The 19,031-nt window shown below is 36.2% G+C and overlaps 1 protein-coding gene across 12 annotated transcripts in view; it reads right to left on the reverse strand.

Moving 5' to 3' along the window:
- Positions 1 to 19,031, reverse strand: part of LOC121731629 (CAP-Gly domain-containing linker protein 2) — a 72,943-nt gene that overhangs the window by 27,397 nt on the left and 26,515 nt on the right. For 3 of the 12 annotated variants that reach the window (XM_042121171.1, XM_042121170.1, XM_042121167.1), the window contains exon 1: positions 16,851 to 16,995. The exons of the other annotated variants lie outside the window; for them this stretch is intronic. In XM_042121171.1, the coding sequence (XP_041977105.1) occupies positions 16,851 to 16,881 (31 nt within the window). In that variant the 5' untranslated portion in view covers positions 16,882 to 16,995. Of the gene's footprint in view, positions 1 to 16,850; positions 16,996 to 19,031 lie in introns of those variants that run through there. 12 annotated transcript variants of the gene reach the window in all.

Below are 19,031 nucleotides of genomic sequence, written 5' to 3' on the forward strand. Positions count from 1 at the left end.
AAACACAGCGGAAAATCTGGCCATTTTTTTGGGTTTTTGAACGTTCATATCTTATTTACTAATTCAATTGTGGAAAAAAAGAAAACAAAGGGGCATTGTATTAGTGGCCATAGACATTCAGGAAAAAAATTATAACTCTACTAGCATTATCCAGGGAGGAAATAGGGGACAACGTTTGTATGGAGAAAAGGGCGGTGTGGACTCCTCTTAATGAAAGTTACTCTTTCAGCACTCCTACTTCCACAGTCAACTCTAGTGTACAGGGCCGGGGACTCATACAAACCTTAAAGTATAATCGCTTTGTTTAGTTGCAACCTGAATAGTACGTGTTTCTTTTCTATATTTAAGTCGCGTCTCCACTAGGCAACATTTAGCGCGCGACACGTGACGCTCAACATGTACGGCAACGCTGCACAACAGCGCGCGATGTTGCCAGCTGACGCGCAACATGACGCGCGGCTTGTTGTTTGTTTAAAGAGAATTGCATCAATTGTCGTCAAGTGGAGACGCGCGCAACAATGTCCGTAGTGTGGTCTAACGAACAAGTGCTCAAATTAAGCGAACTGTACCAAAACTATGAACGTCTATGGGATACTGCTCACAGATACTATAAAAAAATTATAACCACTGCCACTAAAATCAACACAAGTTCCTCTGGCGACATGTTGGCGACGACTGACGTAAAGTAGATGCGTAGACAGACAACTTTGTTCATCAAAAGTCCCGCGCTGACTTTCAACATGTTGGGCAACTTGTTGTCCAGCATGTTGCGCGTGAATTGTTGCTTAGTGGAAACGAGGCTTAATAGTTTTCAAGGATATGCACTTAAAGATTGATAAACTTCATAATAAAATAGATAAAAATGAGAATCCTCGGTCCTGTTCTAGGATTAACTATGAAATGTCAATGTACGCTACAATATAGCCTAAGCGCAGGTGCGTGCTCTATAAGGGAAGATTATAGCCTAACCGTACAGAATATTAAGTTTCGCATATATTGATGTAATAAAATTGAGACGTGGAGGCGGAATGCTGGCTATAAATATTTCTCTGATTTAATATGAATATGGATGATCCAGTCATACGAGATATACAATTACATGACATTATAATACAACTTGATTCAAGCAAAAAATGTACACTTTTTGTAAAATGACGGTAAATTGCAGACGTCGATCAACATAGGATTATACATACATATTTTAACCTTAGGTAAATCTAAGGTTACAAAATATACACAATTTTCATTTAGACGCATCTGTATTATTTTATATTTATCATCCTTGATTTAAAAGCACGAGAACTCGAGAATGCTCAACTAGACTTTGTCGTTCATTTTTCCTCGCTCTCAAAAGATATTACTTTCGTTTTGCATAATCTCTGCGAACGTCCCCTCCACAATCTACTCTACGTTATGAAATAATAAGAAACCCGCTGTTTTAAAATTAATAAAGGTACTTCATAATCCTGATACATTATTAACTACTATACATTAGTCATTAGGTACAAATAACGGCTCGGTGCACACGAACGAACATTCAACGCACCTGTTACACTGCACAGATATAGAGTCCATTAAGAACAGATACATCTGCGAGCGTCTAATAACACAGTTTCCTGCGTGACCCTAGGCCTAGATAGCTCTGGATAAATCAAAGCTGCCAACTACTGCTAGGGCTGTCAGACGGCTAACAATTTGTCCAAAATTTGGATTAAAAGGGATTTCCCCAATACGAGGCAAAACAAAACTAGTCAAGGCGAGGAGGCGAACAAGACCTATCTTAAATTATGCAAAATTGTGTAAAAAGCTATTTGGCAGGTACGTAATGAAAAAGTCGCTCAGGTAACTGAAGAAGACATAACTAAATTTGACTTGACACAAAACAAAATCTTCCTACTAGGATGTCACGTAATTTGGCTTCAAAAAACATCTTCGGACTTCAACCTACTATTGACAACCCTAAAGTTAGCTAATGTCGATGAAAGTAATTTAGTAACATCAGAGTTTAGTTCTGATACCGTAAGTCGCTCTTGGCTCTAGCAATCTCACGTATATAGGCCAAGCCTGGAGCTGAGATAAATGCCGATAAAGTCTTACGAATATAATATCATTACAGTGCTTCTAGATCTTTAGCCTATTTTTCATGCTCCTCCGTGCTTGTGTATGAACTATGAACCCTCTTACTAATAAATGTGTGTACAAGACGTTTTGTTACACAATGTTTCGTCCTCGTATGTAGAGTTACTTTTAAAACTTGATGCGGACAAATAACTATAATGTTTTTAATTGATATGCAAGTATTCAATTGTAGAGATAGCCTTTTCTACTCAGTTTAAGAAACAATAAGCCAGCGCGCCATATTGCTATTTTCAAATTACGAAAATGAATCCAACGTAGTAATAATATTGTTTGACTTTCCAAAAACTTATGAGTTTTGGAAAACCATAAACGAAGCTTAATTTTTTTACGAATTTGATCCTAGCTCAACGATGGCACAGAATATATATTAGTAGTACCAAACGATGGACAAAATACTGATTCAACTACTATCTGTTTCAACGGTCTATGATTTATACTATAACTTAAGACAATCAATATAAAAAGTTGGACGCGAGATTAATGTAAGTAGAACGAAGCGATGCTATAAATATTTATCGAACATCAAACGGGATTTATTCTCGAGCATTGTGCAACTGACAGGACTTTAAAACCGACATGTTTTCAACAATCGTAAAGTACTTCTTTTATCAGTGTGAAAGAGGAACTACATTCATACGTGGGAGAGCCATGCTTCGGCACGAATGGGCCGGCTCGACCGAAGAAATACCACGTTCTCACAGAAAACCGGCGTGAAACAGCGCTTGCGCTGTGTTTCGCCGAGTGAGTGAGTTTACCGGAGGCCCAATCCCCTACCCTATTCCTTTCCCTACCCTCCCCTATTCCCTTCCCTTCCCTACCCTCCCCTATTACCCTATTACCTCTTAAAAGGCCGGCAACGCACCTGCAGCTCTTCTGATGCTGCGAGTGTCCATGGGCGACGGAAGTTGCTTTCCATCAGGTGACCCGTTTGCTCGTTTGCCCCCTTATTATCATTAAAAAAAAAACTAAGAACGTACAGATGTGTAAGTAAAATCGCTTCTGAAAATAGGTTCTATACTCTTTATATTATATTTTGTAATCCACTATGTCTACAGATCTAAGCGGGGAACAAGAGTTCCTGTAGATGCCTATAGCTGCAGTTATCACCGACGTCATCAAAAATGATTTATTTCAAACTTTTGCCAGCTTCTTGCATTTGATATGAAATACCATTTCGTAGCTGTCGACGCTCGACAGGGAGTCATTTTAAATGTTTAATCTGCAGAATGAGTATATTGACAAGATTAAGTAACGTTTTGTGAAGTACACTGGAGCAATCCACACATTTTTGCCCGCGACTTCGCTATTATATTACTAGCTGTCCCGGTGAACTTCGTGTCACTTTAAAACCTTCCCTGGACATCTACGAATATTTTAAGACTAAAATTAGCCCAATCCGTTCAACCGTTTTCGAGTTTTAGCGTTACTAATACAATTGAAAATCCATTTTTATATATATAGATATATACCTACTACAAATCGCTCTATATCCATACAAACACCTACATAATAAGTAATCGCGTTTATCAGCCAACAGACAGACAGACAAGGACTATAAAACCACATTCGTGAGTCATTAGAGGAAGTATCGACTATCGGATATCAGTACCTACTTAGTAGTCACTACCGTTCGGAATTATTCAACCCTTCACAGCACCTTATGTCGATGACATAAGGACTGTTATAAACACGGAACCACGAGCTAGGGAATTATTCAATAGGTCTAGACGGAGTGGCGACAAATCTATAACAATGCGCTTTCCAACTATCGACACGGCTGGCGGGTTTCCAAACTTTACGAAGCCAACGTACCAGTTACTGGTTACTGTCATGGAAACTGATTTAAAAAGGCTATTAGGAAATAACTATCCAATAGTGGTTTTCATTGCAAGGGCAAAAACCACAGGAAAAACCATACTAATATTATAAATGTGAAAGTGTGTCTGTCTGTCTGTTTCACGGCCATACCGCTGAACCGATTTTGCTGTTTGGTATGGAGATACTTTGAGTCCCGGGAAAGGACATAGGATACTTTTTCTCCCGGAAAAATGTACGGTTCTCGCGCGATAAACTAATTTTTGCGCAATGAAGTTGCAGGCGTCATCTAGTGGTACATAAGCATGTGTGGCCCCAGGGGACATGACCCTGGCCTTCTGATTGAGACCGCGCCTGAAATGAGCTAACTGCTAAGTAATGGAAAAAATTGAGTTTGCAAAATAACCTACTACGAGTGGCAACCATATCCAGGAGTGTTTGAATAAATTCTAAATTTTAATGTATCTAAACTCTAAACACTTAATACACTAAAATTCATCAAAATCGGCTTAACACTATTTGACCATCCTAATAACGGCCATTCCCAATATTTGATCTATCTCTGGTTTTGCCCTACTAGAGATAGTAATAGCTAATGTGAGCTACTAGAAGTGCGCTAATTATTATTAAAATGTCAAAAAACTTAAACGCTCAGACATATTTTATTAATAACACCTAATATTAAATCACGTAAACATAATAATTACATTCTTCGAAATTTAACGACTCGTATTGCAAGATTAATTTGATTTCCACACTAATTTTATTGTTAATTGTACTTTAACAAAAAATCGTACCTAAGGAACAAAATATATATGTATTTGAATAAACAATGCCAAATGGTAACATAGCGGTCAACAATCGTACTGTTGGAAGGAAATAACTGGTTATTTAATATTTATAGTAACCAATATAATATTATGTGGGAACTCTAATTCAAAACACCGTGTCCAAACAATGCGATGTTTCGAATAAACTTTTATTAAAAAAAAATTGACGATCAGATACAGTATTTTTTTCAATTAGAAGTGGCCGAAACTTTCCAAAAAAAAAAGCAAAGAAAATGTACAGCTAACAAAACATCTCTAGGTATATGAAATTATGTAATACTTATGTAACTAAGTAATAATAATATAACCAATATATTAATAAACAGCAGCTATAATTTCTATGCAAACAATGTTTCGAATGCATAATTATTAATATTGAACCATTTAAGAATTCAAAAATTAGATTAGATAGAGAGTATTATTCTACTTTCTTAATTTTTAATTCGTTAAGTCATGAATATTTTTTTTATTAAGAGACTTGTTACCAGAAAGTAACAAAGAAAAGTACCATCAAAATCTGATTTTAAAAGTTTTTAAAAAGTTGTATAATCAACATTTTGACGTTCTAATTTTTTAATTGGCTTAAAAAGTTTAGACGTCAAAAATGATGATAGACAAAATGAGGTTACGTTCCAAAGTTTTTACATCCAGAAGGAAAATATTATTGTTATAGCATTTGTATAATATTTATATTTAAGTAGGTATATCCATAAGTATGTTATAGCAAATGTCGCAAAAATGACAATAAAAGATCTGCATGACATGGACCGTGAACTGTCTACTGCGCACAAAAATACTTGTTTTTCAGCGCGGATACCTGCAAAGTTATTCAAAGGCGATACAATATACATGAACCGCTGTAGAGGCCAATCAGAATACATTTACAGCCACAGATAGACAATACAAACGAAATTGAATAACCCTATGTTACATTTTTAGGGTTAAAACGGGACCCTATTACTAAGACTTCGATGTCTGTCCGTCTGTATGTCTGTCTCCAGGCTGTAGACTCAAGAACGATAATAGCTAGAGTTGAAATTTTCGAAGATTTTGTATATTTATTGCCGCTATACCATAACAAGAAATACAACAAACGTGATTTTTTTGGCAATTTTTTCTCGTTATCAATGATGAAAGCGTAGGTATGAAAAGGTAGGCGCCGGAAATGTTCAGAAAATGTTCAATTGTATTGATATTTATTTAATTATTAATAAAATTTTAATACTTAAAATAAATAATTAGGGTGCAATTAAATAATTAAGGGTAGAGCAAAAATGGTGTTTTTTTGTAAAAAAAAATGGTACGGAACCCTTCGTGCGCGAGTCCTACTCCCACTTGGCCGATTTTTTCTTAGATATTTTAGGATGTATTAGATATTTTAAGTGAATTTTGCTCGTCACGCTCAAAATAAATATAAAATCGTTGGGAATAGTGAATGCCCACTGCACTAATGGCAGATGAAACAGCATACTAACGTTAATGTAGATAGTTTGCTACTTTGACACTCGCTCACTATTACCTTATATTATAAAGTAATTTTCTTTGCAAAAGCCTTTCTCGTAACCAACAAAACCTTAAATGAGAAATTTAAAAGTAACTTTTTACCAGGTGTAGAAAACTCTTTGCGTGTTTAACATTTATTATTTTATAACTGTTTTTAAATAATTATGTTGATGTAACAGATATAATGTTATATTATTTAAATAATACATTTGAATTCGTTTAAATTACCATAATATTATCTACTATGAAACTATGATAGTATGAATATTCACAATCACATAACACATTCTATGACGCTACATCGTATCGCTAACAGCAGTCTGCTATTAGTTGGTGAAAATGTATGCCAGATTTCTCAGTTTTTTTAGGAACTTCCGTAAAAAAAAAAGTGTCATGCCATTAACACAATAGACATAACTACCAGTAGTTCGACTGCAAAGAAACGGACAGGTTTCAATATCTGTCAAATTCGTCGGGTTTCACTAGGATTATGAACGGATTGTGCCTCGCGCTGGCTGATATAATTTATTGTTAAATATTTAAAATAAAGATTTCAAAATTGGATTCTGACAATTTTAATCGCATGTGCCAAAACACAAACAATACGACCAAAGAGGAACACGTCCATCGAATATGTCATAGTTTTAAATTCGTAGGTAACAAGTTAACAACCCTAGCGACGATTTTCGTCATAATACGTCAAATTTAAAAATTTCAACATCAGTTCTAAGTCGGCATACTCTATCATTCTGTCTACTCTGCCATTAATCACAGTTCATAATATGAGTTAATCGTAACGTTAAATAATAATCTTCAATTTACGTGTATGTTTCGATACAAAACATTATTATTTATTATTGTAAAACAAAAATAGTGTTATCAAAGATAGTTAAGACTGATAAGAGCATTCGTGATTCAAGCGTGCTGTAAATTGTGGTCTAGCTCACATAATGGTATCTAATGAAATAACATAGTATTGTTGCATTGTTTCTGAGGGAATTACAAAAAAACCGGCCAAGTGCGAGTCGGACTCGCGCACCGAGGGTTCCGTACAAACCTGCAAGGTTTACAAAGTTCGTTCATTACGACAATCGAGTCATAACTATGGTATTTTTATTGCAAAATGAAATTCATAACATTACAATGGGGAAAGATGGAATTTCAACTTGATAGCTCTACGCGTTCATGAGGAAAAAAGTAATAAGTTTATATTTATTAAAAAATATATATTTTGTAATGTAACTAAAAATTTAAGGTTTTCGGAATTTTTCCTTTATGTGTGCTATAAAACGTTGCTTCATGCCAAATTTCAAGATTCTAGGTCGACTGGAAGTACCCTTTAGGTTTTGATTCCCTTGCGAGTACTTGCGAGTTTCAAAATATGCAGCTTAAATTGCTGTTTCTTTTGATTGCGTTGACATAGAAGTTTGATTTTGTTACAGCTTAAAGGTATTATAGACCTGAGTATTTGGTATGAATTTCAATTTAATACCTCTACGCGTTTATGAGGAAATGGGTAGTAAGTTTAAAATTATAAAAAAAATATATATTATGTGATGTAACTAAAAATTTATGGTTTTCGTAATTTTTCCTTTATCTATGCTATAAGACGTTGCTTCGTACCAAATTTCAAGATTCTGAGTTCACGGGAAGCACCCTGTAGGTTTTGATTCCCTTGCAAGTGTCGAAAATTTGCGGCATAAACGGCTGTATCTTTTGATTGCGTTGGCTTAGAAGTTTGATTTTTTCACAGCTTCAAGGGACAGTAGACCTGAGTAATTGATATAAATTTCAGCTTCATACCTCCACGCGTTCCTGAGAAAAAGGGTCTTGACAGACGGACGGACGGACAGACGGACAACAAAGTGATCCTATAAGGGTTCCGTTTTTTCCTTTTGAGGTACGGAACCCTAAAAACAAAATAATTACCTTACAGTCTTTGTACAATTTATAGTTACCACAACAAAATTGAATATAACTTTTACTGATATACTCGCGAATTAAATTCTAGTACTGAAAAGAGATCTATAGAAATAAAAAAATCAAAGGGAACAAGTAACCCACTTTCGTGAAAAGCTATATTAAACTCAAAAGAGCGTTCTGAAAACCACTGAATGCATCTTTACATCGCCGTATGTAAAAACGGATGTAAGAAACCGCTTCGCTCTTAACTAATCTTTACAGAAAAAGTTAAGCATTTACTTTTGATGTTCTATTTTTAAAATATATTTTTTTAATTAGTTGTAAACAGACAATGATTTGCCGCCATATTAGCTGTCAGCTCTATAGTCTATGGGCGAGGAAACGGGATGGCTGTTATGGGTATCCTACGCATGGGCTTCCTTGTTATTGGACTTCCTTCGCCCGAATGGCAACCTGAGACAACTACGAGTTACATCCTACGGATACTATTTTTGTCTTGGACCTCTGAATTGTGATTTAATTTCCTACAAACTAGGACGCTTAGCAAAGACGCATTCGATTTTCGTCGGCGAAGTTCGAAAACAAAATGTGATTTGATCTGCTACCTACATGTCAGTTGACGATTAGTTCTTTAAAAATACCTTAAATAAATTTTTGGGGCTCAAAGTATCTCACACCTAAAGACATCGCGTCGGTTCAGCGGCGTAAAGTGGTGACGACGGACAGAAACGACTCAAAGTATCTCCATGCCAAATTTCAGCAAAATCGGTTCAGCGGTTTCGGTGTGAAGAGGTAACAGACATACAGACAGACAGACACACTTCCGCATTTATAATATTATAGCTTATGCCCGCGGCTGTGCTCGCGTTTAGAAGTATTATTATTAATTAGGTATCAAATTCTAAGCCCAATCGGTTTAAAATTATTGACAAAGTTTCATACAAACTTTCATCCTCTATCTTATCCCTTTGGGGTAGAATTGATCAAAATCCTTAACTAGCGGATGCCTACGTCAACATCTACCTGAACGCCACATTTCATCCCGATCCGTCCAATGGTTTGGGTTGTGCGTTGATAGATCACTATGTCAGTCAGTCAGTCAGTCAGTCCTCCACCTCTGAGTTCTATACAAGTTAGAAGTATGGATAGATAATATGTTGCAAACAACCTATGCGCAATTCTCATGTAAATCGATACGATTGAGATATTCGGTGCGGACTGCGGAGTGACACGCTCCAGGGGACGTGGGCGCTTCGCGCTGTAACCGTAGCCGCAGCCCAAGGTGACAATTCGCGGATTGAATGGTGACGCTGGTCACCAGCGCTTACAATGTTGACTGTATGCTCCGAAAACTATTTCAACTATATGTAATTCATTGGCAAATACGCAAGACCTACTTTAAAATAAGAAACTTCAAGACAAGGATGTTAGAGGCTCTGCTTGTGTCAGAAAAAAAGAACATCATCAGAATTCATTGTCAGATTAATTTAATTAGGATTCAAATTTTAGGGCGCTAGTTACATCAAAGCCAACCTTTATCTGACCCTATCTAACCCAAAATTTGAAATTCGAGCCAGCAGCCTAAAATGAAACATTCCTTTAAACATGAAAAGCTACCAAGACTATTTTGCTGGTATGGCATTCAATACACAACAGGTAAACACTTTGACGACGTTGTAACTTGTAATGTTATCATCATCAATCATCCTACCGTCTAAGAAACCTAGACTCAGCTTAGACCGATCGATTCGAGACAGTCCGCTTCCAATTATACAGCGCTATTTAAATACTGTTACCTAACAATGAACATAGCGTGCTATGTAGTTATTACGACCTCAATCATATAAATTAGTAATGTATCGGAATATATTTTCGTACAAAAAAACATAGGTAACACTTCTGAAAAATTCTAGCAGGCATTATAAAACTTTTTGACACGAGTAATTTGTTACAGTCTGTACATACAATGAGTATGCTGAAAACTTGTCAAAGTAAGTCAAAAACGCGGCCAACAAAAAGGACCATTTATCTTCGGTCAATGAAAAGATGGACAGCATCAATGCCAGGAAAACTGTCCCAGGAAAACAAGTTGGCCGTAGGCGACATGACTGAACTTAATCTTAAGTCATCAATCAAGCTTACTTCAGGGTTGCCAGCCAAGGATCCTCGTGTTTACGTCAATCTTAAGAATATAACTCATACTTTAGCATTGAGAACTGAAAGTTTATCTTTCTCCAGTCGCGGCAGAATGCTTCGCCTCTAAATCCTACATAGCATTATTACGATTCACGCGTTTACTAATGGGTAATGGCTCCATAATATCTAAATATACCAAACAGTAGCTGGTAAGTGGTAGCCCTGACTTGCATTATGCACATTAGCATTGTGACCACAAACTTCAGAGTTTATCTCCATCCAGTGCTGGCGAAATTATGCATTTACCTACATGGCTTCTGTCATTCATTACGTAGGAACATTCAGGGCTACTGACAGTTTGGTATAGATCAAGCTGGTGGTAGCCCTAAATGTTCTGTAAGTTGATCACGTACTGTCACAGTTTACACCTGTTCAGCAGTAGCACCACGCGTCACCGGTGTCGTAATTGAGCGATTCCGACGCGAGACGCGCATGTGGGATGAGGATGGGGGTTCATGGCAATGTTTACTGTTGACTTAGGCTTACGCCAATCGGAGTAACCGCTAATCTTGGTAACATGCCATGCTTCCTCTTCCATACATACGAAGAACGAAAAGGGTAACCCAGAATAAGCTTTAATGCAAATTGGCCTAAGGGCAAGTCCGTCTAAGCTATCCAAGTTTGATGAGCTAATATAGACAAAACAATCAATATTCTAAACCGATCTACATTTAAGACAAAAATACTAAGGTCAACAATAGAAAAGCATGCTTGAGTAAAATGCAGTTTTGTTTATACGAAATATTAGCAGCTTAACTTTCCATTTTAAAGTCTTCTTAGCGTTGCAAAATCCCTGATTTATCCAATTTTTCACTCGAAACATTTACTCCCTGCTTTTTACTTTTTGCTTTGACAAAGAGCTCTCACGTTGGGAGCTGAGCGAGTGTACTACAAAGGCACAGAAAGGTACTGTGCGTAAGAGGAAGGCGGGTTCAATGGGCACATACAACCACTTGGACTCAAAGCTACGTTGCCCAACAAAAGATGCGAGTTCGTTCGTATTTGCTTGTATCGCAAAAAAAGGAAATGTGAGAAAAGAAAGAAATGTGAGAGTAGCGTTTAAAAGCTTTGATACTGAAAAACTACAAGTCTGATGTGTTGATTTCAAGTTTTTTTCGTCCTTTTGCAATGAACTACCTACTGAATTCTTTGTGATGCGTTGGAAATTTGCTGTTGCACTTCTTTAGGATGATAATAATGATGATGGGCTTTACGTAACAGGCCAAACAAAAATCCTTGGTACATGTGAAGGTTATAAACTTGACCTCGAGGCCGTAACGATCTCTATCACCCCCGGCTCGAACGTAAACGTAGGAAAATACTTAATTGCGCCTTTTCAAATTTTCATTCCCACAACATTAAATTATCCGAGAGAACAAAAGCTAATAAATTATATCAAGTAAAAATATTTATTCACATAAAATTCGTGCTTGTTTAAATTATAAAAAAAAAAAACAACTACAAAATTATCTACCAAATTTAATAATATTGCAACACAAAACAAAAAACATTTCCAAAAACTGGATTGGTCAATTAATAATACCTGACATGTTTTGGGGGTCAAGATTATAGTGGTGAAATAGCTAATCTAGAAAATAATAAAGACTTAAAATTAGACAAATAAAACTTGAAACCGCAATCATAAAACAATTACGTAGAAAGGAAACTAATAAAATCTAATCAGACAGTATTAAAATACTCAAGGCATGACGGATGTACGTTAAAAAAATCTGACAAATTGCAAATTGGTGATCGACAGTCATATTCCGGTTGTAGACGATGTTTTTATGCAAGTTCAAGTAAAGCGTGACGCTCGCAACTCCGTTGCGCTAAACTACGTTCATCGCGCGGGAACCGTACCTTTTTCTGGAATTAAAAGTATCCTACGTCCTTTCCTGGGACTTAAAGTGTCTCCATACCAAATTTCAGCAAAATCGGTCCAGTGGTTTGGGCGTGAAGAGGGCACAAATAGGCACACATTCGCATTTATAATATTAGCATGGATATGGATAGCGTGATTGTGCCTAGTAATGTGCGTTAAAGGTGAACGTAGTAACGAATTTCACCTTGCACGAATCCATCAACTTTCTTTGATGTGCGAACTTGTCTAACATTAAGACTATACACAAGACTATGTATTTCAAGGGCAGAAGGTCACGATAATAAGCGTGGAACAATGACACGGTAGAAACATTGTTAATAGTCGCAAAATTACAATAATATCAAGAAATTTTGGATTTTTATTAAAAATATGGCCATTAATGCCTACTACTGGTGATAAAAATTCAAAGTATATTATGAGACTTTTATCGCAACGACGAATAAATCACATTTAGGGAACATCAGGAGTAGGGAACAGAAGAGGGAACATCAAACATTTTAGTAGGCAAGAAAATCAGAATGTCTGTCGAAGAATCTTCTAAGAAATTCTAACGTGGTTTTGCCGGCATCATCACATGATGCCGCATTGTTGCAGATAATACTAATCACAGTTATTGTTCTACAATCGTGGTTCTTCACAAGGTTAACATGCAGTTAGACGTAAACAACTAAGTAGTTAGGTTAGTCTTTACAACTACGTCTGTAGATGCAAATAGATAATATTGTAGTTACTAATGCGCTGAAAAATGTGTAGGTGCAATATAAACAGACGCTAAAAGTAATCAAAACAAATCGAGAAAAATTAAATTAAGAAATTTAAAAAAAACCCCGCCAAACAACTTTAAAAAGTAATGAAATAATATATTTTAGTGACTTTAAGTTTAAATAATTCCTAAGTGTGTGATATTTTAGTCCATAATTGTTGTCACGGTGTGTCGGGGGACCGCCAACAGTGTCTTTTGCATTTTGTATCGCCATGTCACTGATTATCTCGATTCGGTTCGCTGTGAACTGACCCTTAAACTATAATGTTATGTGAAATCAAAAATCTACATATTTAGCGGTCCCCCGACACACCTTGACAACAATTATGTACTAAAATATCACTTTACACTTAGGAATTATTTAAACTTAAAGTCAGTAAAATATATTATTTCATTACTTTTTAAAGTTGTTTGGCGGGGGTTTTTTTTAAATTTCTTAATTTAATTTTATTTCATGCTTTTTAAACTTGTGTTGGTTATAGTGCAGAATAATTCCTATCAACAGGATTATAATATTATATCCCAATGAATACCATCTAGGAGTGTCCTTTTGGATGAGGCCGTCAATATGAGTCCAAACATGAAACCTCCACTTTGGGTTCATAATATGGAGCTCGGCTCATATAGAATCCAGGTAATGCTTCAGCAGCAGCGTGCAAAAATTTATTGGTTATCTACGTCTTACTAGTTGTCGCAATCAAAATGAGCCCAAACACGAAACCATTGCTCTAAATTGGTGAGGAGTTGGGTATCCTATTGATTACCAGGTGATGCTGTAGCACCGGGTCAACTTTCCATTAATGTGTAAATATTCATAAATGTCACGAAATAGAATGCAATAAAGCCTACCAAACGACTACAAGTTGCTAATCGGCCCTTCACGAACCAGATGAACCCCGATTTTTCAGCACGGAGCAGGCTGATGATGATGAACTATAGCTAAGAACACTCTCAGTTAAGTCAGCTTTCAAAGAAAAAAAACTAGATCAAAATCGGTCCACCCGTTTGGATGCTACGATGCCACAGACAGACAGACAGACAGACAGACAGACAAACAGACAGACAGACAGACAGACAGACAGACCGACAGACAGACACGTCAAACTTATAACACCCCTCTTTTTTGTCGGGGGTTAAAAATAACATGACCGAAATACGGAGAAAGATAAACATTTACTTTCTTCCTCACTGGACATGAAACATCTATACACATCACGGATTATACGATGTGTACAAAGTGTCTAAAATATTGATAAATGATAAAACATTAACTCAAAGAACTTATCTCGCTGAAAAACACGGCCAAAATAAGTAAAAGGAAAGAAGTTTTCTTTTAACAAGACGCTTAAATCGTCAATAGAACGAGACGTGTTATAGTTTTATAGACTACTGAATTTTATTTACGAAGAAATAACTAATGCTCAATTCATTAGTTACATTCTTTAAACGCAAGAGTTTTAGTGAAAAACACGACCGAAAAGATTTTCTACTCTCTTTCCTCCTTACAGAGCTTAACAGCGTTAGTAGCATAAGACATCACGTCGATTTACTTTTTTATAATATAAGAGATTCTAATACACTGAAATTACTATGAATGATTCTTAAAATAAAACCAACGAGTGCTGAAAACGACGATTAAAACACGTAGAGATAAATATTAAACTTTCTTCAGTGCGCTTTAACATGCAACGTTGAAGTGGGATACAATTTTAAAGAGGACGGGAGATATTGATTAAAAGGGGGTTGAGTGCCGGGACCCGGGACAGGGGTGCCGCAGGGAGCGGGCGAACATTAAACGTTGAACCGCTGAAGCCTTTTGATGAGGAACTTTGGATGTTTGTTACTAGAGTAAATTAGCTGCTGGATAAGGATTTGCCTTCCTTCCTTGCAGTTCTTATGTAGGCTGTATTTTGAAGGTTTATGCAGTAAAATTGTCAGATGTAGAAAAAATAATACATAGTATAGGTCTACCAGAATCTGATGCCAAAAAGTGAGAAAATAAATTAACTCTAGCAATACCGGGGTAATTAGAATAAAACATTTTGATCCTTTTTTCCTTATAGCGGCTTATTCTGTGTGTTAAACATGCAAATATAAAAATTTATCTAATGATCAAGGATATTTTTTGAAAATCTGCCATCAAAATTTGCCATCAGATTCTGGTAGACCTATACAAATTCGCAATATCTGCCAGAAATAATCATACTTACTTCCTTGACTACAATTTGAAGGTTCTTATTTAATGCATTTAATATGACAGATCTAGAAAAACAAATAGTTAAAGGACGTTTACGTCTACAAGTTGTAACTTGCAGACGTAAACGTCCTTTAACTATTTCTCAAAGATATTGTAATATCTTTGAGAAATAAGCAAATATCCTATCGTAAACCAACTAGGAGGCAGAAGTTTTGGTCCTAAGCATATCCTATTAAAAATATTTAAATTTGGGCTATTATATCTAACAAAACGTTTCTACAAACCACAAGATCTTCCAGAAATTATCGTATTTCCTGTCATAAAACCACTCGGGGAAGTCCTGGAGATCCCCAATAGGATATGGCTAGTAGTAAAATTAAAATTTGGCCTATTACATCTGACCTTGAGTAGAAATTAGGCCTCATTGCTTCGCCCACGGAGATAGAGATCCCCAACAAATTGGCGTTATTTGTCAACATCAATTTTATGTGCTTCCCCCTCCGTGAGCACAAATATTTGGATCGCTATTTTCTTTTATGGTGGAATAATTTTCATCATTTCTTTGTTCAATATTTTTATTATGGCTCTATCTTGTCTGGTATAGACAGGTATTCTTTCAGTATGAATTGTTATTTATACTGAAATTTCACTTGTGGTTTACTTGAAATTTTAAATGAAAGAATCTTCAAAGAAATAAGCACGGGCTGATAAAGTTACCCAAACAAAATCTTGAAACTAATTTCTAGTGAAACCAAGTTCTAACATTCAGTATATTAGACTATGTTTAAAAATAAATAACTAAGCGTCAGGCATTATTAGGTAAGCTTATTGTTATATCCTTATGACATTACATAAGGCCACTAATATAATTTATACATAATGCTCTCGATTCAGAATAACTAGCTAGACACAATAACGACAATTGCAACAAGAACTGTTTACCTTAATACGATAATGTTAAATGTATAGGATTTCTTGTTAGCTCTAACTGCACAAATAAACCCTTATAATGTTTATAATTTCAAAATGTCTACCTGTCTGTCTGATTAAATAAGAAAATGTTGAATTAAATTATCGAAAATTATTATACCTGACACGTTTTTTTTTTTAAATTCTGCCGAAAGACTAACTTCTCTATATCAATAACAATGTGCATTTTTGAAATGACATTTAATATACTTTACAAGACCAATAAAAACGGATACTGCGCCTAAAAATAAATATTTCTTCAATTTTCCTGTTTCAACGATCAAACCGCTTTGACTTGTTATTAGCTCTACATAATTTTTTTATTTTCCATATTTTGATTTTATTTTGAATCTATCTTAATGATAATAATGTAGTTTAGTGGCTAGTACTCAAAGGATGCTTAGTTCTATTTTAATAGATTCTCACAACAGAAAGGAAATTTAATTACCACCAACTAGCCCTACGCTTTAGCACTTTGGTAATAGCGTTAATGTGTTGCACAGGGAGCGATAAGTGCTTAAACAATGCCCATTAAAATTTCACTTCACATATTAATATTCCATACATACGCAATAAAAAATTCAAATACCAAAAGAACACGAAAAATAAATCCAAAAAAAAAAATTGACTCACCGGAAAAACTAATTTTTGTTTCCACCGGCATCCTTTTTTTTATAAGTAAATCCTGTTTAGCCGACTTTTAAAAAAGGGTGATAATATTCTTGTTACGTGCGTGCGTGTCGGTCGCGGGTCGCTAGAATACTGCCGGCCGGTCGGCGGTCGCTACTGCCAAACTCGCGCCGGCTTTTTCGATACTACAGGAGCATCATTGCTGTTTTCGTATAATCTAGACGGAGCTTCTGCTCTACTTATTAGGTAGAGTCCGGTTTAAACGCAATAAGGAAAATGAAGAATAGATTCCTAATATCTGATAATTTTCTTTAGGTTGAGTTCTAAAATTTCTTTGTAATTAAAATCATTGTTTAGGGCCTAGGGGTGAGGCGTAGTCACTTATTGAAAACTGGTGCAGCTGCACTTTCGTATTTGTCTACATTTGGCCGCATACAGTGCATAGTGTCTCCGCCTAGACAAGCCGTACGAAATCCAAGCACTACCAGACTTTTCTCGAAGCGTCTCGTCGATTTCCTGAGCTATAACTTCTAGTAACAATTTTTACCTAAATTAAACTCAGCATTTATTCCTTAATCTTTCTTCTGTAAAGAGTACTATAGTTTCAAAGTGTTCTTTTATCAAACAAGGATACGTTTTACTTGTAAAAGACCGCTACAACCTACTATCAGACAATGAAAGCATTTCAAAGAAAACATGTAATGATAAAGTAATTGAAAATGTGTCACGTACTATCAACAGTAATGTATCAGTTACTATTGATATCAACAATAACACGTTGATCTAAATCGCAAACTATTTTATTATCAAAAGATTAATCATAGTACTCAGTACGAACATTATTGATAAAAGCATCGAACATTTATACGTGGGAGCCGGCCCATTCGTGCCGAAGCATGGCTGCTTCGGCACGAATGGGCCGGCTCGACCGGAGAAATACCACGTTCTCACAGAAAACCGGCGTGAAACTGCGCTTGCGCTGTGTTTCGCCGAGTGAGTGAGTTTACCGGAGGCCCAATCCCCTAACCCCTACCCTATTCCCTTCCCTACCCTCAACTATTCCCTTCCCTTCCCTTCCCTACCCTCCTCTATTACCCTATTCCCTCTTAAAAGGCCGGCAACGCACTTGCAGCTCTTCTGATGCTGCGAGTGTCCATGGGCGACGGAAGTTGCTTTCCATCAGGTGACCCGTTTGCTAGTTTGCCCCCTTATTTCATAAAAAAAAAACATAGGAAAAGTAGATTAGAAATATTGTCGGAAATAAAAGAACATAAGAAACAGGCTAAGGAGTAAGGATTAGTTTATTCCGAAACAAAAGGAGACGAGGCGCCTAGCGATATAAAATTGTATAGGCCCTAGGCCCTAGCCCTGTTCGGTAACAAATGATGGCAGAACATCACGAGAATACAACTTATTTTGCCATCTGAGTCTTTAACGTAAGAAGGGGACGGACAGGACATAAAATATTAAAGTATGTTTTCAGAGGGAGAAATCTGTGAAATGGAGCGGCGCCACGATCTATAAATCTTGCTTTCCTGTCCCAATATCGAGTTATACTTTGCGTAACATTTTGGCGAATGTTGAGTTTTTGTTTTTACTTGAGATTAAAACAGGGGGGTAAAGTTTGGCATATTCATATGGCAACATTAATGAAACACTCTCGCACTATTTCCACTATATTTTAAATATGGAGCTCAACAGCGTCGGACTGATTTCGATGCAGATTCAGTTAAGCTTATAGTTCTTTTTATCATTAACATTTTTAGTTTTGTAGAGTCGAGCGACTACGACGGTAGACTATGCGTAGAGCTAAAACAAAACTATGAACTCTAGCTTTTCCATAGTCATTTATTTAATTTTAAAACAAAACACCCAACAATTGCTACTAGTATAATCAGATTAATAATTACTACTCTTGTTCTACCAAGGTCAAAACTATGTACACTACACGTACTTAGCTGTTTAATTACTAAGTTATACTAATATTGCTAACTAGATGACGCCCGCAACTCCGTTGAGCCAAAATTCGTTTATCGCGCGGGAACCGTACATTTTTTCGGGATAAAAAGTATATTATGTCCTTTCTCGGGTCTCAAAGTATCTCCATGCCGAATTTCAGCAAAATCGGTTCAGAGGTTTGGGCGTGAAGAGGTAACAGACAGACACACTTTCGCATTTATAATA

The sequence above is a fragment of the Aricia agestis genome, chromosome 11 (assembly GCF_905147365.1).
Source record: "Aricia agestis chromosome 11, ilAriAges1.1, whole genome shotgun sequence".
NCBI classification, from domain to species: domain Eukaryota; kingdom Metazoa; phylum Arthropoda; class Insecta; order Lepidoptera; family Lycaenidae; genus Aricia; species Aricia agestis.